We start from the raw sequence: 21,794 nt of genomic DNA, 5'->3' as shown, positions 1-21,794 counted from the left end.
AACATATTGTACATGTTTATGAAAAATTTAGATTATGGACAAAAATAGAAAAACCGAAAAAAACCGCAACCGACTAATGGTTAACCGCAACCGAAAAACCGTTTTAATTGGTGTGGTTACGGTTAATGATAATTAACCGAACCGAACCGCATTTAACGGTTTGGTTACGGTTAATGTCCGGAACCGCACCGAACCGCACCATGCACACCCCTATCGAAACATTCCTTATAGATCATTGATTATCCTGTCTGATATTTCCAGTTCATTATATATTCTGAAGTTCACGTATGTCTTTTTGAATATTATTATAGTGCAATAATTTCAACATATATGCAATGACACTTGTATTCGGTCCCGTGAATTATTATTGCAGGATACGTACATACAGAATTATTGAGATAATTAATTATGTATGCACTACCAACTTCGGCATTCAATTATTCAGATGAATTATGAGCACCGAAAGAGAAAGCTTGTGTGTACGTATATACATAAATTCACAAGTCACAACCGAATGACCTGAAAAACTTGTAAATCCAGCTTCTAGGATTATAAATTATGAGCACTTATTCATACTGTTTATGTAATAAGTCAAGAAACACTTATAAAAAGTTAAGAATGCAAATTGAACGATTAATTTTAATTCACGATTTATTAATTACGATGAGCGGGGCTGAATACAAATTGAACGATTAATTTTGATTCTCGATTATTAATTACGTACGATGAGTATCTATGATCTGACATAGCTTCTATGCGGGAGTTGTGCATTTTAAACACGATGACGATGACTTGCTTGTATCTTCCGTAAGTTTGTAGCGTACATGTTTTTTAAATAATTAAATAAAAAATGGTAACAAAAGAAAAGAAATTATATATTTAGGAATGAAAATTCACGTGCAAGTACTGCAAGATTCCCCTCTCCTTGTAAGGAAATATTCTTTTCTTGTGATTGTCAACTTATCTGTTGTAGGATATCAGAAAATCCAACAAATGATTCACAGCCACAACCTATAAAATATCTTTATCATGTATTTTATAGATAAAATTATCTATATGAAAAATAATATTTAGTAAATATGCAGCTTTTTGTCATCATAAGCTACATTAATTCCCATTCTTTATGTAAAATTCTTGTCCACATGTCTCTGCATGGGTAAATTGTGTTCTGATAAAAACCATCAATATATACATCAATATATGCATCTGTTTATAAATATAAGTTCGGTTTAGTAATAAGCTAATATATGTTTCTTCGATAAATTAAAAATCGAGCGAGAATCGAAATCAGAATCCGGATACAAGTTATCACCCAACACTACTCATGAAACTGAATTAAGGAGACACAGAGAAGTTTAAAGTAGGCATTCCATGTATCCGATAACCCACAATATCCATCTGTTATAATCTGACTAGTTTCAAGCAAATTCAAACACATGAACTCGCTCCTTTCGCCTGTGTAAGCTAAGGTCACCGACATGATTGTTGATTTCAATATATAAATATAATATGGCTTAATGACCTTTTAGCCCTCGAAGTTTAGTAGAATTTTCGATGCGGTCTCGATGTTTAAAGTCGTTCGATTCGACCTCCAAATTTTTCGAATGCACTTTTTTGCCCTTATGGCGTATACTGTATATAACGGGGTGGTCAAAATTGACATTTCATACGTGAGGGTTAAAACGGGCATTAAACATCGAGGGTTAAAAGGAACATCTAATGTATGTTAATGTATTCTTTAAGGGTTAAAAGGAACGAGATGCATACTTTAGGAGTTAAAAGGTACGTCCAAACTTTACCCTCAATATGAATTGTCAAGTTTGCACCCCCGATTTATACCGGTATTTAAAAAAAGGGCAAAAAGGTACAACATAGAAACTTGAAGGGTCGAATCGAACGACTTTAAACATCGAGATCGCATCAGAACTTCCACCCAAACTTCGAAGGCTAAAAGGTCATTAAGCCACATAATATACGTATAGTCACGTGCAGTGTTTTAAAAATTCTTAACTCCTGATTAATTCATCATCAATTACATTCCGATTTAACTAAAAATTTTCTGATAAATTCTGAATCAAAGGATCAACCAATTAGTTTTGATTTCTTAAATCTGATCATGGACATGAGGTACAAATATTCTTGAGCTCCGTGTTGATCACGTCTTCATAGTACATATATATACGCCAGTTGCCAGTTTGTGTACGTTTAAGCCAAGGTTGAGCTGTGTAGTGATAATTTCTAACGACATATTCTCTTGATCCCAATGTACCACATATTCATAATAAAGAGCGAGCTGATTTTGCTGTCAGATGAACAACTGTGAACAAACTTCAGAATAGTAATTTATAAGCCCTATCTGAAATGTTGAAACGTTTACGGAAAGGGGAGATAGAGATAAATCCGCGTCTATTTTTCAGATGACCAACTCAGAACTAATGCAGCGGATTACACAGCGATCAAAAATAAGTTAACGAATTCAAGCGATTAGAATGAAAAGAATTAAGGATTTAATTACTATATAAATAATTAGAAGCAGGGATGACAGAGCTAGACTTTTGAAGTAGTGTGGGCAAAATATAACAAAGAGGGAAAGAAAAGAAGAGGGACGAATGGGTTAACATAGAACACCTCAACCATGGGAGCAAATAAACAATTTAATGAGAATAGTAGGAATTTATATCTATTGTGAAGTTCAGTGGGGGCAAGTACTCCGCTGCACCCCCTCTAATTAAATACGTCCCTGATTAGAAGCAACATTGTGATAATGAATTAGTCGATGGTCGCACGGGCTGATCTTGGATTATTTTTTGAGGGCACCAAGCACACATTCGAAAAACACATGTATATTTCAAATTTTATAGAGACACTTCTATAATTTTGTAAAATTTAGAATAGTGAAAAATGTAAAAATATTTTTAAGGGGAAACACGTTTCCTTGTTTCTCTTATTAGATCCGTCCCGGATGCCCTGTCTTTTAGGTTATGGTTTATATGATCCTCCGTAGGGAGAAATTTGATATTGATCAGTATATCTTGGCAAGTTCTTGCATTATAAATTAAATTGGTGCTAATAATTAAGATATTATAACTAATCTTTGTAAAACTTATAATTTTGTTCAAATCATTGTCACAGAAATGGAAAAGCAGTCGACATATATATACTTGCAGTCTCGTTTGCGCACAGTCACATACTGCTTGTTAAACTTTATGCAGACATGCAGTTAGATACACCGCGTAATGATTTTGGTTGTTTGTCCTGAATTTGTTTGTCAAATCTGCAGCAATTATATTGCTCCAACATATTTTCGGGATAAGGTCAATTGATGTACTTCATTTTACATGTTTGCTGCATCGGAGCTAGTGTTCTGGTACTGAAATAATAGTGTTGAGATTTCTTCACTGTTGCATACAGACAGATTCTTGTTTCCCCCCCCTCAAATTTTGTTTTTTCAAATACGAAATAATTAAATACTCGCACGCACATTTTCTTACCGTGACTCGAACATTCGTTTCAACTTGTAGGTTCTCTTTCAAATTCGTTTGCGATGTATTCACAGAAAAGTAATGCTAATTCAATCGTAAGATGAAAGGCTGCAGTTTTTGTTCCTGGTACTTAGGCTGTTCACTTGGATAGAACGGTACGTAGGGAGAATATAATGAAACTTGTATTCTAAATTGTAGATGAATAGGAAAAATGGTTATAATTTTCACTACTTTTATCATTCTATTCCATCCAAATTATTTGAACTAAAAATCTAACCATATATTTTTAAAAGAATGTTAATTTTACTTATTCATCATGTTTTTCTACAATTGTTATAATAAGAAATTTAGACTTACGCATATTCACGGATTATTGTCTCATACTTTCTGTTTTCTTTATTAAATTTATTAGTAACTTTTCCATTCAATTCTCTTTTCATTTCATTTCAGACAAGTGACGCAATTTTATATGGTATTTGGTTGGGGAGAATGAATTGAAATGATTAAAAATAAATGAAAGAGTAGAGGTAGGAGAAAATGCATATATATATGAAGGAATGTAGCATTAATTCTCAAATTGGATGTGTGATATCTAATATTTGATATAATGAATAAAATGAAGGAATGAGAGAAGAAATGAAATTTATAAACATTTACCCTTAACATAATTCAAATTCCAATTCATTCTACTTTTCTATATACATTCACCTCGAAGCCAACAGAACAAGTTTTAATGATTATTGGAAAATGAAATAAAATTTGAACAATATCTCACGTTAATTTAATTAACGCTAAGTGAATAACTTGTATTTTATTCTCCGCTTTTCATACTCGCATAATTGTCCGCTACCGAAACCATTATTCCGAAATAAAAATTCCATCCTCACCATGTCAGATATTGAAAAGAGTAAAGGGGTGACGAAACGGGGGTTTGTCCGGACCTTTGGCTCCTGATGCGAAACTGCTGTGTGACCTACACGGCGGGCGGGGGGTCAGTGTGAGTGGGTCCGATGCATCTTCGCTTCACGACGCATTGCTGGGCTGCTTGTGAGCTGCATGGACAGTAACATCAGGTCCCCAGCTCCATCTCCCAAATCCACCGTTCATTTTTTCTATTTTCACTCTATTATTATACGCTTCATAACATTTATTCCCGTTTCAGAAATTTATCTATACTATATATACACACTCACACTCTCTACCTAGCAATAGTGTAGAGAGGGATTTGAATTATTAATATACACACACCAGGAGGAATCCATGGAAGTTGGAATTTTATATTTAGTAGTTTTTTTGCAAAACTCGAATTTTAGTTAGAATCGGTAAAACTATATTTTTATTAAGAAATTGACCATGATTATTTGAGTAAATGCAAGTAATCATTAATTAAATTTTATTGGTTTTTATATTTTGGTGACGAAATTTAAATTTGTAATACAGTAACTAGATATTATTTTTATATTTCAGAAAAATAGTTAAGGTCATTTTTTCTATTAAAAAAATATGTCCCTGAACCACCTTAATTTTTGATAAACTAAAACAATATCTAGTCACGATATCAAAAATTCGAAATTTTTATAAATTTGATCATCAAATTACATTTTACTCTTTTTTAAAATCCTGACTCTACCAGTAAAATTTACTTATATGCTTTGTATATATATAGGCAAGTACTAGAACAAATTACTGAAGAAAAAATGCAATAGCAGCTGCCCAGATCATTTATACAATACTATAATGATAATGACTTCATTTCACAACATAAAGGCACCACAAGCAAAGTAATGTACATGTATAATTATCCATATATAAATATAATCAAGTGGCTGGACTGTTTTTCTTCTCTTCACTTTCTTCAACTCTTCTTCTATTCTTCTTCAATTCTCTCCAGATTTTAGCTGTTCCATTACACATACCTTATCTTGGTTTCTTCTGGTCTTATAATTAATATATCTCCAGTTATCCAGCTAGTATATTTTGAGTTAAATTCTCTATTTTTTGGGATCATTTTCAGTTATTGTATTTGAGAGCAGAAAATTGAATAGTTTGTTCTCTTCTGGTTAATCTTTGTTTGTAGACTCAATTCTTCACTTTATAGAGTACAAATTATATTGATGATTATGGCAGCTTCAAATTTATCGAATCCGATGTTCTTTGGAGGAGGAGGAGGAGAAGAAGATCAGAGCCAGATGACACAACAACAATATTCTGCTATACCTACTTCATCAACACCTCCAGCAACAGCACAGAAGAAAAAGAGAAATCTTCCCGGAACTCCAAGCAAGTACTCTACCATTTATTAGCACATCATTTAAGAACTAAAAAGTCCACATGAACATATTCTTCACCTAATCATATTACATATTTATTATTCATGTAACCTACTTCACTATGCTATTTCCATCATCCAAACCCTAAATTCGAAAGCCTTTTGTTTGTTTTTTCTTGGATGGGTTCTAATTGAAACCGACGCTTTGTGTTTTCATTTCCAGATCTTGATCAACTGAAATATATTGTTGTGACTATTCTGATGGTTTTTGTTGTTTATGTAATGTATTTATCAATAAATTTCTCTCATCTCATGTATTTTGGACTTTTGTCACATAACAGATCCAGATGCAGAAGTGATTGCGCTATCTCCCAAGACACTAATGGCAACAAACCGGTTCATTTGCGAGGTATGTAACAAAGGGTTTCAAAGAGAGCAGAACTTACAACTTCATCGAAGAGGACACAACCTTCCTTGGAAGCTAAAACAGAAGTCTACAAAAGAAGTGAAGAGGAAAGTTTACCTTTGTCCCGAGCCCACTTGCGTTCACCATGATGCTTCGCGTGCTCTTGGAGACCTTACTGGTATCAAAAAACATTTCTCTCGTAAACATGGAGAGAAGAAATACAAGTGTGACAAGTGCTCTAAGCGATATGCTGTGCAATCGGATTGGAAGGCTCACTCGAAAACATGTGGCACTAGAGAATACAGATGTGACTGTGGTACTCTCTTCTCAAGGTGGTAAAATTATAGTATATGTCATTTACGGTTCAACTTATGTGGCTGTACTACATAATTTGGATCGAATCATTATATTCACATTTCTTACAGATCAGTCCATCATTCTAATATAATGTTTAATTAATTTGATACTGATGAAAAAAGCTAATTATCATATAAACACGGAGATTATACAAGAGGAAAATGATGCAACTAGAAATGAAAATTTTCATAGGGAACGTCGTCTTGCCTTTGAATATAAGTAGTGGCATTCACGTGTACTACACAAAGGGATGGCTGTTTGCTGGATTTGGCCTATTCTGGGTGGCTCCATATACTCAGGCCTGTGTTCTTGCAGGCTCTCTTCTTGTCTAAATTGTTAGAGTCATGGGTCCCCGATGGCTCTTGTCCTCGATGCCACTCTCTGCACTGTCGCGGCCCTATTTACTTGATTACATGATTATGAACATGTTGTGTTTTAATGGGGATTGTTTGTATGTGTTTGGAACTATTCTCTAATGAGTGGTGGGACAATTGGTAGTACTGTCATCGGCTTTTTTTTGCAGAGGACACGAGTTGTTCATACACTATATATGTTTTCCGGTACTTGAATATTATTAGCTAGCTCGAATTACAGGGAAGTGAATATTGTTCACACTCAAGAATCTCATTAGTTCTAATTTTTACTAACATTTAAGTGAATCTTACATTGCTTAAAACTCATGTTTTGCTTGTTCCAGTTATAGTGCTTTACTTCTAATTATATTGTCATTGACCTAATTAATATTGGCCTAATAACAATTTTCAACCAAAAAATTGTTTTGCAGGCGTGACAGTTTCATCACCCACAGAGCGTTTTGCGATGCACTGGCTCAAGAAAGTGCAAGGCACACTCCGAACCTCAGTACCCATATCTTTGGAAGCAATGCCATGAATCTGAACCTATCTCAAGCCCAAATTCCTTCCAACAATATGTTAGGGCTAGGAGGTAGTGGAGCCAAATTGGAGCAGCTTTCAAGTTCCTCCTCATTATTCGCTTCTCAAGCGCCACGATCCCCCTTCTTCATGCCACCACCTGATTCACACCAAGGGACGTTTCAAGACCAGCAAAACAAGCAATTTCACGGGCTAATGCAACTACCTGATCATCTTCAGCCGAATACTAACAACTCCCCTTCCGCAGCCTCGAATATGTTCAATCTCAGCTTCTACTCAAACAGTAGCACTGCAAACAGTATAAGCAACAGTACTAGTGATAATAATTCAAGCTTCTTGATGCCAGATCATCAGTACGGACACGAAGGAAACACGAGCATCTACTCAGGTAGCAATACACATTACAACAGTACTAGTCATGATCATCAAAAGCAAACCGCAGCGCCTATGTCAGCAACTGCATTGCTTCAAAAAGCTGCTCAAATGGGCTCCACCACAAGCAACCCAAGCGCTACTCTGCTGAAAGGAATCAGCAGCAGCAGCAGCTCATCTTTAAGTAGTGCCAATAAGTTCCAAAGGGGTTTCAATAGTATTGGAAACCCCGAAAATGAAAACCAACAGCTTGAAGGCCTAATGAATTCTTTCGCAAACGGGCATCCAAACTCTATATATGGTCATCAACATGATAATACTTTTGCAGGGTTTGGGGGGAATGCTATGAGATTGGAGCATCAACAAAAGCGAAACTTCGGAAACATGGAGGAAGCTGTAGCAGCAGGGAAGATGAACCAGAATTTTTCAGCAAGTATGGGAGGGTCTGCGGATGATAGATTGACATTAGATTTTCTTGGCATCGGAGGGAGAGTTAGAAAAATGAGTGATGCATTCTCACAGAGAGAGCAGCAAACTGTTGGAGTAAGTGAAATGAGTTCTTTAGAGCATCCGAAAACGGGCCCTTCATCACAGGCAAGGCATGTGTTTGGAAGTCCAGCATTGCAGTGAAAGATTGGTTATGTCTCTGTAAGAGCGCAAGGTACGTATGCGTACGTACGTGTAGCGTTTCATAATGTTATAGACTTTGTGGAATTTTTATGGGCGTGTGTTTCTTGCTAGACATTAAGTAGTTTATACATTGACTTCTCTTAGTCAAATAAATTTGTTTAACAACAGAATTCCATATATCTGAACCGAAAATACAACTCCTTTTTTTTTTCTTTTGCTAAATGAAAATTTTGGTCTTAATGAATTGTATAATTTGACACGCTTCTAAGACTCCTTTAAAGAAAGTTTTATAATATTTTTTTAATTTTTTTTCTTGAATAGAAGTTTGATGTTCAAACTATAATTCAATAATAAAAATTTTATTTTTGGAACTAAACTTTATAAGAGTTTTGAAATGCGCGCAAATAATGAACATATAATTCCGTTGGGACTGAGGAAGTATGTTTTAAATTAATAATTTATTTTGACTGTTTTAGTATATTTATATTTTTTATTAATAAACGAAACCATTCTTTGGTGAAATATAGGAAATACTAAATACAAAATAACAACAAAGTACTAAATAGCAAAGTACGAAAATATAGTTGTCATTATATAACTTTTTTTTAATAATAATAAATATTATACTATTATGAAAAAACTTTCATATTGGTTATGATTTTATAATGTTACGGTTAGTCTACCAACATAATTACATCACTAACAAAATCATTCATTTTAATTTTTAAAACTCAAACAATTTAACTTACAAACAACTCTACAAAATTCCTATTAAGTTTTAGAATTCAAATAAATAAAAAATCTATATTTATATTATGAGCTAAATCCATACAAATATAAAATTTAAATGAACCCGTGCCCTTCACAAATTGCGATAAAGACGAAGAAAGTGACGATAACACTACAATAACATACATCAATTATGCGAGAATCAGTGTTATAAGAATAATTACCCATGTTGTAGTATATACTAAAATGACCGTCAGTGCTGTCATAGGAACAATTACCCATGCAATATATACTAAAATGACCGAAACACAATACATTTTCCAATAAAATTGATAACAAATTAATTTCGAACTAAAGTTATCTAACTTAAAAGCTAGCTTAGACTTTTATATTAATTTGTCCATTAAAACAAATATCATTACTAGACCTACAAGAACTCCAGTGTCACACATAACATTTACCTATTAGCTATTACATGTCTAAAACAATTACGACTTAAAAGTTTTTAATTTTACTAAAGATTAAAGACCCTACGAGCTGTCTTATATTTGTTGGTGCTAGGGCTATTAACGAAACGAATATTTATTGAAATATTCGGTATTCGAATTCGTTTAATATCATTCGTGTTCGTTTATTAACAAATACAAATTCGAATTCAAATCTTAAAAAATATTCGGTTTGTTAACAAATACAAATTCGAATTGATAAATATTTGTATTCGCTATTCGCTTAATTATTCAGAAATTATATATATATATAATGGAAAATTATGATATAAAATAATATATCGTTTGTCATAATTTTTTTTAGGAGGATGAAGAGCCCGGAGAAGTTCTTTCGCATGATCTTGGAATTAATTAACGCATATCAAACTTTTACATTTTGTTTGTAATTTGAATTTTATTTTCTTTGAGTTGGATGAATGTAGTATCAGTACTTTATACTCCCTCTGTCCCTTTCATTTCTTAACATTATTTTTTCACTGCTTGACACGCATTTTAATGTGCCTAAAAAACATAGTTCTATAACTTTTTTAAAATTTTCTTTTTTTGAATAAAAATTTAGACACTAAATTTTTATTCAGGAAAAGAATTTTTTATAAAAAGTTATAGAACTATGTTTTTTAGGCTCATTAAAGTGCGTCACGCCCCCATCCCCCAATGTTAAGAATTGAGAAGGACGGAGGGAGTAATTTGCTTGAATTGATGAAGCATGAGAGTTCATAACTTTTGTCAAGGACCAACACTTTAGTTATTTAGTTTCATTTTATTTTAAATGAGTATTTTAAACAAATATGAATAGTTCGTGAATTTAACCGAATCCGAATACGAAAACAAATAATTATTCAGATAATACACGAATACAAATCCGAATATATATATATACTTAAAACGAATACAAATATGAAAATTAAAGTATTCGCTTCGAATTCGTTTCGTTAACCGCCCTAGTTGGTGCTGAATATTTCTTTTGATCCCTTTAGAAATTCATATCATGACATATATCTGAAAATAATTTATTTTTGAAAAATCAAAATGAATAGATTAATTAGCACTTTGCATCCCTTATCTTTGGGCGCAATTTCGATTTAGTCTTAAACTATTTTTCTTTACATGTTGCACCTCTATGTTTCGAAGTTGCTTCATTTTGTACCCTTTTAACTAAATTCAGTTCAATTGATGGTTACTGTATAGTATGAAAGAGGTAAATCAATAAAAAGTCAAAAAAAGGTGTAAAGTGCTAATTACTCTTTAAAATAGGATCAAATGTCAACTCATGAAAAGTTTTATATCTAAACAACAATATTTAAATAAGTATATTAAAAAAAATTAATAATATAATCGATGAAAAATACATTGCGTTCATTCACATGCATGGAGATCACTTTTTCATCGGAGACGGTAGAAACCATGCATGTTCAGCGTGGAAAACACTACAAAATGTATTATCTTATAAAAGATATGTTAGGAACACCACTATTTCATTAAATATATTGGTAATTATGTAAGTTTTGCAAGCAAAATATTGCAAAACGTATTGTTCTTGGAGAATATGTTTTGCAACTTACAAAACATGTTCTACTCATAGAGTATACATGTTTTTTTAATTTTTAATAAAATAGTGATATTTAGATGATATATCTAGAGCAAGAATACAATTTGCAATATTTTAATTAAAAAACTCATATGATTTCCATGATTTTTGATGAAAAGCGGTCTCTATAAAACTTTGTCCCTCTCCCTACACCCACACACACATATACCTAAATTGATATATATCTATATTAATAATATCATTTGGAGGTAGTTATCACATTGTTACGGGAGATCATTGATAATTTATTAAAATTTTAAGATGTATGAGATATACGGAAAGATGTATACTATCAATTAAAAATGAGATAAAATCATGCATGAATTACTAATTAACTTACATTACAAGAAAAAGGGTCATAAAAGACCAGGCATATTTTTAACTTGATTGTAAAATCTAAGTTTACAACGTACAAAATGTCTTCACTATAATTTCTCCCAAAATTTCAAATCACTAAATACCAGAAAATTAATGTTGAGCAAATTTCCATTACATAATCCATTAACTTTGTAAATCAAAATGCACAACCGGCTAAAGATTATGTTCAACAACGTAATCAATATGCACAACCATTAATTTTGTAAATTACATCACATATTAAATATATTGTACAACATAGCGTCCTGCGATTTACAAAAACAATTGTTATGCATGTTGATTACATTGTAGAACATAATCTTTAGCTTGTCGGATGTTTAAAAAATTGTTGTACAACAAAAAAGTTTAAATTTAAAATTATTAATTAATATTTTATTCAAATTTGAAAAATGAGGAGAACTTCAAAAATCTTAACTCCAATTATTTATACATTTTTCCTGAAATATTTTAATGCTCCCCGCATAGGAAGATTCTTAAGAGAGTAGGTCCAATCTCTCTGCGTATTTCTCTGAAGAAGGTCCTTCGCGGCTCCTACTCTAATTTTTTTAAACAATCCTAATCCATCAAAGGTAAGGCTTGTATACATGTCTTTTAGTATTTGTCCGGCACAAATAATGTATTCCATCCATAATATCCTCTAACACACACTCTGCAGATTTTTTTATTGTTGGCAAAGAATTTCTCGGCTTACCTAATTCAACCTAGCTAACCCTCTAATTAATATATACTTGTTTGATGATACTACTGTTAAAAATGACTTGCACCATGCCCACCCAAGGTTTACTAATTTCCTGGTTCAAATGATATACGACGTATCCGGAACCTAAAATTTTACTCTTTTTTGAATAAAAGTTGAAATATCAACCTTTTATTATTGAGGGGAATTTTTTAAAAAAAATATATTGTGTAACTATATTTTAGATGGGTCTTAAAAAGTGTGCCAAAACGTAACGGAAAGAATTGAGGGGACGGAGAGAGTATATATTAAGGATTTTTTTGATGAAATGGAGAGATATATTATTTCAGCCAACATACGGTTCTTCAACTCCACATGAACATAATTCCTATGGAAACTACCACATGTAAATAAATATGATGCTCTAGCTAACTGATGAGACATCATATTAGCATACCGTCTAATGAAATATAAATATATTTTGTTTGAGAGCCGAATATATTTTTGTTTGAGAGCCGAATAAGTTGTCGACATTCCTGAACTACCAAAACCAAAGGCGTGTTCATTAGTTCCAAATCCGACTCCAGCTCCACCCAGGGCCAATCATTGTTCTTTATCCAGCTGAGCACTTCTTTCACGGCCATAACTTCAGCAAGCTCCGAAGATGCCACCCCTTTATGAAGTACTGACTGAGCCAGGACCAACTGATCTCCTTTGCAATCACGAGCTACTAAACCAAATCCGAACTCAACACGATTCTTAAAATAGCCACATCAACTGTTACCTTAATTGTACCAATCTGTGGCTTAACCCATTTTGAAGCTCCATCACCATCACTCATCGGCGAAACACGAGCAACATAGACATGGTGTGGGCTGTACTCCATTGTCTAAGGTACTCCTCTGCTGATTCAACTTTTCCATATTGCCCAACTTACTATAGCAACCTCAGCTCTCTTTACGAAACTACAAGAATTAATTATATGCATAAACCATTCTGGGAAACTTGATGCTTCATTTAGTTGGAAATCCGTAAAGACTCGTCTTCAGCACTGAGACGCAAAACTGCACAAAACCAGAGCATGATAAGATGATTCATCTCCATTTGAACAAACTGGGCACATTGACGACACCTGCACCTTCTTTTGTTGCAACTGAATATTAGTTGGGAGACAAATGATAGAGCACGCCATAAAAGATTTAAAGCCTTTGGCAGGGCTCTAATTTTCCATAGCTTACTCCACATATTATCCGTATCATTATTACTCTAACGCTTCCTTTGCATTTGCAGCAGCTTATACGCGCTTCGGACAGAGTAAATACCAGAGCTCTCCAATCTCCAGTACATAGAATCTACCGTGTTATTGGCTTGAATACGAGTGTTCAAAATAGATTCTTGATCTCTAACATTGAAAAATATACCGAATAATATCCACTTCCTGCTCTTTTTTATCACTACACATCAGAGAAACAACTTTTGTCCTCTCTATCGCCTCAAAATCAGTTAAATTTTACGGATCATTATCATCTACTAACCAGGGCTGCCCCTTTATACTAATCCCCTCCCCTGACCAATAATTTTATTAAACCCTTCGATTCCATAGACTTCTCCATATGAAACTTGGGTTGTTCCCCAACACTACACTTTACGACGGATATGTGATTTCCGTCGTAACTACGGCTATTTACGACGGACAACTTGCGACGGATTCACTAAGAGCTAAAACTTGCGACGGAAAAGGCTTAATTTCCGTTGTAAAAAGGCTGATTTGTTGTATTGCAATGCCAAATCCAAAAAATATCCATCCGCAAAATATCTAGCTTTATATACTTCTGTCACCAAACTGTCAGACTTTGTGAGAAAACGCCAAGCTTGTTTGCCTATCATCGCAAGGTTGAAGTCACGAATTCGAAACCCTAATCCACCACTAGACTTATATATGTTTACTTAGCCTATCCTAACTCAGCCAATGAATCTTCTTCCCACTCCCTTGTGATGAACCCACCCGTATTGAGATAAACTGCGCTCAAAATCTTTACAAACTTCGAACGACAACAAAAACACATTCATGACATAGGCTGGTAAAGATTGTGCCACTGATCTGATTAAGATCTCTTTCCCAGACTTTGAAACTGTTTTATTATCCCAACTATGGACTTTTCCATTCACTTTGTCTTTTAAATAGCCAAAAATCACAGACTTGTTTCTCCTTTATATTACGGAGTCCATGATACTTAGTCTGATCATCAGCTTCCAGCATTTGTAATCGCTGACATATATCACTTCTATTGTTGGTAATAACATTGGTGCTAAAACACTGACGATTTACACATGTTAACATTCTGTCCTGAGGCCTTCTCATATGGATAAAGTAACTCCAACACTTTTTCCCCGCTTCCCCAACTTCAGCTTTACAGAACACATAGCTATCGTCTGCAAAGAGCATGTGAGATATTACTGGAGCTTTGCGACAAATACTCACCCCTTTGATCCAGTTCTTTGATCCATAATACTTGATTACCACTACAACAAAAACGGGTAAATTTGACTGCCAATTTTCTTGTAGTGTACAGATGATTAACGTACTGCACATATGATAAAATGATACGGGAACAAAGGATCACCTTGCTGAATACCCCGACACAGAATGGTAGTCCCCATATTGTGCTCACTATGAATTTTATTGTTAGAATCCGTGGACGCACACTGCAGGACTAGGTGCACCCACCACGGACTAAAACCCATTTTTCTCAAAATTGCTTTTAAAAACTCCCACTCCATATGATCGTACACTTTACTCATATCCAATCTTAACTCCATATACACATCTTTACCAACTTTTTGCTTTTCAAATAGTGCATTACCTCGTAGGCCACCAATATATTATCCGAAATTAGACGTCCCGGAATAAAGGCGCTTTGAGTATCCGACACAATCACACATCTAACACCCCCTTCAGCCGGTTTGCCAACACTTAGTAACCACTTTCATCATAACATTACACAAAGAGATATGCCGTAATTCCCACAAAAAATTGGAATTTTCTTTTTAGGGATAAGAACAATATTTGTATCATTTAAGGCACTTGAAACTTAAACATCCTCAAAGAATTTACTAACCATATTCACCACATCGGCTCCTACAATACTCCAATATTTCTGAAAAATGCCGGGATCATCCCGTCCGGCCCGGGCGCTTTATCCGGATGCATTTGAAAAACTGCATGCGTCACTTCCTCCAGAGTAATTGGCTTCAGCAAATCACCATTCTGCTCGTAAGTTATAGGGGCCGTTTGGGCAAGATTAAAAAAAGGATTTTTTATTTAAAATAAAGAAGTGGATTAGAAGTGATAAGTAGATAAGTTAATAAAGTCTTTGAAAAAGAAGTAGAATTAAGCTCTGAGAGAAAAGCTAGTCTTTAAAATGCTTCTGCTTATTTACACAAGCGGGGTCAAGAAAAGCCAGAAGCAGAAGTTGCTTCTGCTAAACAAACAGGGGCATAGTCTTCCTCACACAACTAATAATTACTTCACTCTCCGTTTGCTCCACTATATATTTTCAATATATCCTGCAATTAACTCCGCCACACCATTATACCACTCCACCCGGTTGCTGTTGTAATTCAGAGTACAAACAGACAGACTCAATGTGTATGAATATGCAGAGAAAACCAGAACTTATGTTATTCTCCCTGAAAGCCTTAATACAATACGTTTACACAGAAATATATAGTAACTAGACACCTACAACTGCTCCACTACTCCAACACTCCTATCATACTCAACCAACCTACACGTTCTGGACTTCAGTTACTAGTACAGAAACTTACTACACGTTCAAACCATACTAAATTAAACAACTAAAACAAAACAAGTTAGATTAATTTCCAACAATCTCCCCCTTAATCTAAACTTGTCTCATGCAATCCTTCCAGCCCGTGTGGCTTATTCGCCTGAGCCCGTATGGCTAATAATCTGAACCCGTATGGCTATTCGACTGAGCCCGTATGGCTATTCGACTGAGCCCGTATGGCTAATAATCTGAGCCCGTATGGCTATTCAACTTATGACTACTGATGACTATAATAATGCTGGTTCATCATCCTCGACGACTGCCATGTTTACTTCCGGCTTCTTCTCTCTTTCCCGTCGAGATTTGTTACATTCTGATGCATAGTGTCCTAAAGTGTTACAATTGTAGCACCTGATCCTACTCTTGTCACGGAAGTAGCCACCTTTAGTTCTCTGATTTTGTGATGTCAGGAGAAGTTGTTGGCTGTCTGCACTCTCAGACCTGCCCTTCATCCTTTCCTCGTGAGCTTTAAGTCGACCCACCAACTCTTCAACAGTCATAGCTTTCATGTCTCCGAACTGTTCGATATTTGAAGCTATCTGGAGAAATTTATCAGGGACTGCACGTAGGATCTTCCTCACAACGCTTGACTCCTCCATCACTTCTCCAAGAACCCGTATGTTGGTTGCTATCCCGCTCAGCTTCATACAAAAATCATCGATTTTATCTGTCTCCCTCATGGTAAGAGACTCAAACTCTCCCTTTAACGTTTGTACCTTAGCCTCCTTAACTCGATCTGCTCCTACACACATCGTTTTAATGGCTTCCCAAGCTTCTTTTGCGGTTTCTTTCTCAGCAATAGTCAGCAGTACTTCTTCTGGCACGCCTTGGTATATAGCTGCAAGAGCTATCTGTACCGTCCTCTCATCAACAACAGTATTTGGGTCTCCTTCGATCGCACCCCAAACACCTTGAGCCTTCATAAAAACTTTCATTTTCAAGGACCATGTTGTATAGTTACTTTTCGTTAACATTGGATAGCTTAAACCCACCGAGCCTTCTTTTGTCTTGGTTATCTCCATAGTTTTGTTTATGTGTTTGGGTGATATTTAGGCAAACAGAACCTGGTTGCTCTGATACCAAGTGTTGTAATTCAGAGTACAAACAGACAGACTCAATGTGTATGAATATGCAGAGAAAACCAGAACTTATGTTATTCTCCCTGAAAGCCTTAATACAATACGTTTACACAGAAATATATAGTAACTAGACACCTACAACTGCTCCACTACTCCAACACTCCTATCATACTCAACCAACCTACACGTTCTGGACTTCAGTTACTAGTACAGAAACTTACTACACGTTCAAACCATACTAAATTAAACAACTAAAACAAAACAAGTTAGATTAATTTCCAACAGTTGCCTCCTGTGTCTTTCAGCTTATGAATTCTATTCGTAAGCCTTTGAGTTGAAGCTGAAGCATGGAAATACTTGGTATTCTTGTCCCCCGCTTACAGCCATAGCTGTTTCGATCGCTGCCTCCAGAAGATTTCTCGTTGATCCAAAATCAGGAACAACTGCTTCTTTACTTCTTTGTACGTATTTCAGGATGGACTGCTCATCCCTCTTATTACGTAACTGTTTTAATTCCATTTTGCAATTCTTGATACGCTTACTAAAATTACTCGTTACATTTTTCCCCCTAGGCTCTAGCCTCTCACCACACTGCTGGATTCTCTGCATGATATCTCCGTTACTACTAGACTCCCAACTATCTGTAACAATCTGATAACACAAAGTATCCGTCAACCAGGCGTTCTCGAAATAAAATTTTCTCCTTATATGCTTCTCAGAGAAGAAAGAGAAATTAAATCATGCTGGAAATCCAAGTAAGATATCCTGTCTATATGTGTGTGGTTTGGGATAAGTCTTATCATTCTTATCTGTGTATCTTTAAGATATATGGTATATCACAAAAGATCAAGTGTCTTCGTCTTAAACAAAACCTATTTGGAAATTTAAATGAAATGAATAAGATGTGATGAAATGGTTTTTTTATTGTTATTATCAGCTTTATTATTGTTTGTGATACAAATGACACGTCCTGATGCTCAGGTTGTAGCACTCTCTCCCAACACTCTAACCGCTACAAATCAGTTTTCGTGTGAGGTATGCTATAGAGGATTTCAAAGGGAGCAAAACTTGCAGCTCCACATGAGAGGGCACAATTTGCCCTGGAAGCTCAAGCAAAGGACCAGCCAAGAAAGCTCAAGCAAAGGACCTTTTTTCTGACTTCTTGGCTGGTCCTTTGCTTGAGCTTCCAGGGCAAATTGTGCCCTCTCATGTGGAGCTGCAAGTTTTGCTCCCTTTGAAATCCTCTATCGCATACCTCACACGAAAACTGATTTGCAGCGGTTAGAGTGTTGGGAGAGAGTGCTACAACCTCAGCATCAGGACCTGTCATTTAATTTGTATCACAAATAATAATAAAGTTGATAATAACAATAAAAAAACCATTTCATCACATCTTATTCTCCAAATAGGTGTTCTTTAAGTAGAAGACACTTGATCTATTATGATACACACACATAAAATGATAATACATAAACACTCCAAAACCACACACATATAGCTATAGGTAGTATATCTTACTTGGATTTCCAGGATGATTTCTCTTTCTTCTCTGAGAAGCAGCACCTGGGAGAGAAGAAGCCATAACAGCAACCGGTTGATTCTGGGGGTTCTTAAAATCCTCTTTTTTAAAAGACCAAACAAAACTGCAGAAGAAGGGAGGATGAATGTACTGTACTAATGAGGTGGAGTGAATGACAATTTCTAAAATGACAAAATAAGTTATGTAAACATATGGGGCTCCACAACCACTTTGTATAGATACAGTAATTACGTGGGGTGCACAACCGTTTCTTTTAGAAACCACAACCTCCGAGCCCCTTCTTCTTTTTCGAGCTGTCCTCTGCTTCCATTGATTTTGATAGGTGAAAAGTCCCAAATTAATTTTATTATTTTATTTGTTTTTATTTTTCCAATAATACTACTCCCCATATAAGAATTAATAATCTTTATAAATTGTATTTTTTGTTTTCATAAAATCTTTTGTGGGTGTTTTAGTCCAAATTTATTTGAATTTTGTTTATCCTCTACTTTTGAGAGCTTGGTAAATATGATGATACATTTCATATTTGATGTACTCGATTGTTTTTCTAGATGACCTATGGCTTTTCATTATACAATTAATTCCTTTTTTCAAAAAAATTAGAGATAAAAATTATTTGAAAATTTTCTTTGATTTTTTTTTTTAAATTTTATGAAGTTATACTATATTTTCAACACAAAAATATCAGTTTTTAGTTTTCTTTATTTTGAAAAGGTAAAATATTATTCAACACATTTTTTTATTATTATACAAATGTATTTATTTTTAAATACTAATAAGTGGTTTCTACAATATCAAGAAAATTTGGTTCACTTTGTGACAACTTCATTCCACGTTTTTGAATGTGCCTCATGTCTCATTTTCCTTTCCCTGTCATGTCTTGTCAAGTCCTTGACCGTTTGAGACCAATTGTTCAAATTTATTAAACATTATGTTAATAGGAAATATCATATACCGATTTATCTTTTTTTTATTCAACTTTCATAAAAAAAGCTTGACAAATGCGCACCTCTGTATCATCTTCATCTCTTTCTACATGATATATTATTTGAATACATTTATATTTTTTTATACTCCATTCTCAAATATAACTCACTTTCTTTAGTATTTAACTCTTAAATGTTAAATCCAGCATGTATAGATCTCATCAATATCATCTCGAAAAGAATGATCCTGGATGGATTATGATGGACACAACTAAATTCAGGGCAAATGGTGTTATGTTGTAAGGAAAGCCATGAACTCGGAGAAAGTTTAGCTTTGGCTCCCAAGATGGATATAGTCATATTAATCGCATTTGTATGTGTTCTACAGCATAAATACAGAACATAGGTTAGGGCCACTTCCATTGTAAATAGAGGAACATTTATCTTTACACTAATTAATAATTTCAATACTTAATTAAAAAATTATATATAAATTTCAATACTTTTATTATATTTGAGAAGTTAATTTAAATATTTTTAATAATAATAATATTAAGATTTGTAATAAAAATTAGATTTAAATATATTAAAAGTTGCAATTCTATATAATTTCAAAATTTTCATTTTTATGTTGATCGAAAAGTTCTATTTAGATGTTGATTGTTATTGATTTTTTAAAAATTATCGTGTTTTTCATATTTTTTAAACATATTTTTATACAAAGGGATGAAAGATAATTTCAATTCTTCTAAAAATTCAAAATATTGAACCTGCAAATAAATACCACAAAATAAGAACAATCAAAAAAATAATTTATTTATTAAAACTAAGTTAATTTTAAAAAAGATTCATGATTTAAAATAATTAAGGATGCAAATTAAGATAACTTTTTAATTGCGGTTTGACACTATACAAGTGCGGTTCAAACCGCACCGCACCGCTATATTCTAATATATAAAAATATACCACATATAATTACAAATATTTATATTATACTATCAATAAATTATTTATTATGGTGTTATATTCGATGTGTGTGAGTGTTCAAGTTACTCAACTTAATTTTAATAATTTTACAATATAAATTAAGGTTAGTTCTTAGACGACAAATTAAATATTATAATTATGTATGTTTTCTATAAAATAATTTGTTAGTGTTGAAATCTTTTCATCTTCATCACTATTGTACTTATATTTTAGCTTATATTTCTTTTAATGAGTACGGTAACTCTAAATTTTTGTGTGTGTGTGTGTCTATATATATATATATATATATATCATAAAAATATTTTTATATACATATGGTTTAAAATTATATTTATATTGTCATTCAAAAGTATAATTTTTTTGAATGTATAAACCGCACGAACCGCGTCGTAATTTTGTGGCGTGGTTTACACGGTTTTTATATTACGCGGTGCGGTTGCGGTTTACGAATATTCTCAAACCGCATGTGCGGGTTGGTTCGCGGTTTTAGAAAAAAACCGCACCGCCCGCACCGCGAACACCCCTCCTTTAGATTAGAAACGAAAGTTATGATTAAATATTTATTATGGAAGTGTTTTAATAATTAAAACAAAAGCATAATTTATTAAATTAATATGGAATTAAATGAAAGATAGAATATTTAGAATATATTGCGTGGAAAAATGAAAATTTACTGGTAAAATAGTAAAAATGAGATCCATAAGAAATATGATTTAAAGAAAGATATAATTAAGCATTAAAAGCTAGGAAAAATCTTAATATTGGTGGTGATTGATTTGTGTTAGGACACATTATAGTGAATATCACAAATTTTTAAGAATTAAGAAAATTATAGCTAGAGCGTTAGAGGGAAAAACTTACAATTTTTAGAGTTAGCGGTAAATAAAGTTGTAACATCCCACATCGGTTAGATAATAAGTGTATAGGACATTTATAAGCACAAGCAAATAACTAATTTATAAAAATTATTAACATTTTGTTTCAAAAAAAAAATTATTAACATTTAAATTTAGATTAAATAATTAAAATGAGACGACATTTATGATAAACGGTTTAAAGTCAATTGAGTGAATCTCATATTATAGAATTTAAAAGATGTAAATATAATTATCCATAATTAATAAG

The 21,794-nt window shown here is 33.6% G+C and overlaps 2 protein-coding genes across 3 annotated transcripts; one reads left to right on the top strand and one right to left on the bottom strand.

Moving 5' to 3' along the window:
• Positions 1-5,286: 5,286 nt before the first annotated feature.
• On the top strand, positions 5,287-10,081 carry LOC108203110 (protein indeterminate-domain 4, chloroplastic). Of its 2 annotated transcripts, XM_017371853.2 has the most exons (4): positions 5,288-5,762; positions 6,093-6,489; positions 7,299-8,440; positions 9,949-10,081. In XM_017371853.2, exons 1-3 carry the CDS (start codon positions 5,597-5,599, stop codon positions 8,407-8,409), a joined length of 1,674 nt encoding a protein of 557 aa, XP_017227342.1. In that variant the 5' UTR covers positions 5,288-5,596; the 3' UTR covers positions 8,410-8,440; positions 9,949-10,081. The 2 variants fall into 2 exon arrangements, with proteins under 2 accessions (XP_063941027.1, XP_017227342.1); XM_064084957.1 differs by lacking the exon at positions 9,949-10,081 and having other exon boundaries at positions 5,287-5,766; positions 7,299-8,499.
• A 6,283-nt stretch (positions 10,082-16,364) lies between these two features.
• Positions 16,365-17,159, bottom strand: LOC108201501 (uncharacterized). Its single transcript, XM_017369784.1, has one exon. It carries the CDS (start codon positions 17,157-17,159, stop codon positions 16,365-16,367), a length of 795 nt encoding a protein of 264 aa, XP_017225273.1.
• Between the last annotated feature and the right edge of the window lie 4,635 nt (positions 17,160-21,794).

The sequence above is a fragment of the Daucus carota genome, chromosome 9, assembly GCF_001625215.2.
Source record: "Daucus carota subsp. sativus chromosome 9, DH1 v3.0, whole genome shotgun sequence".
Classification (NCBI taxonomy): domain Eukaryota; kingdom Viridiplantae; phylum Streptophyta; class Magnoliopsida; order Apiales; family Apiaceae; genus Daucus; species Daucus carota.
Note: the sequence above shows the minus strand (reverse complement) of the source record. Positions and strands in the feature narration are given on the sequence as shown.

Excerpts from the sequence above, each read along its gene's own strand:
- LOC108203110 (XM_017371853.2), top strand. The coding sequence starts at position 5,597 with ATGATTATGGCAGCTTCAAATTTATCGAATCCGATGTTCTTTGGAGGA. Across the intron at positions 5,763-6,092 it reads AAATCTTCCCGGAACTCCAA|ATCCAGATGCAGAAGTGATT; the intron begins GCAAGTACTCTA and ends GTCACATAACAG. Across the intron at positions 6,490-7,298 it reads TGTGGTACTCTCTTCTCAAG|GCGTGACAGTTTCATCACCC; the intron begins GTGGTAAAATTA and ends ATTGTTTTGCAG.
- LOC108201501 (XM_017369784.1), bottom strand. The coding sequence starts at position 17,159 with ATGGAGATAACCAAGACAAAAGAAGGCTCGGTGGGTTTAAGCTATCCA.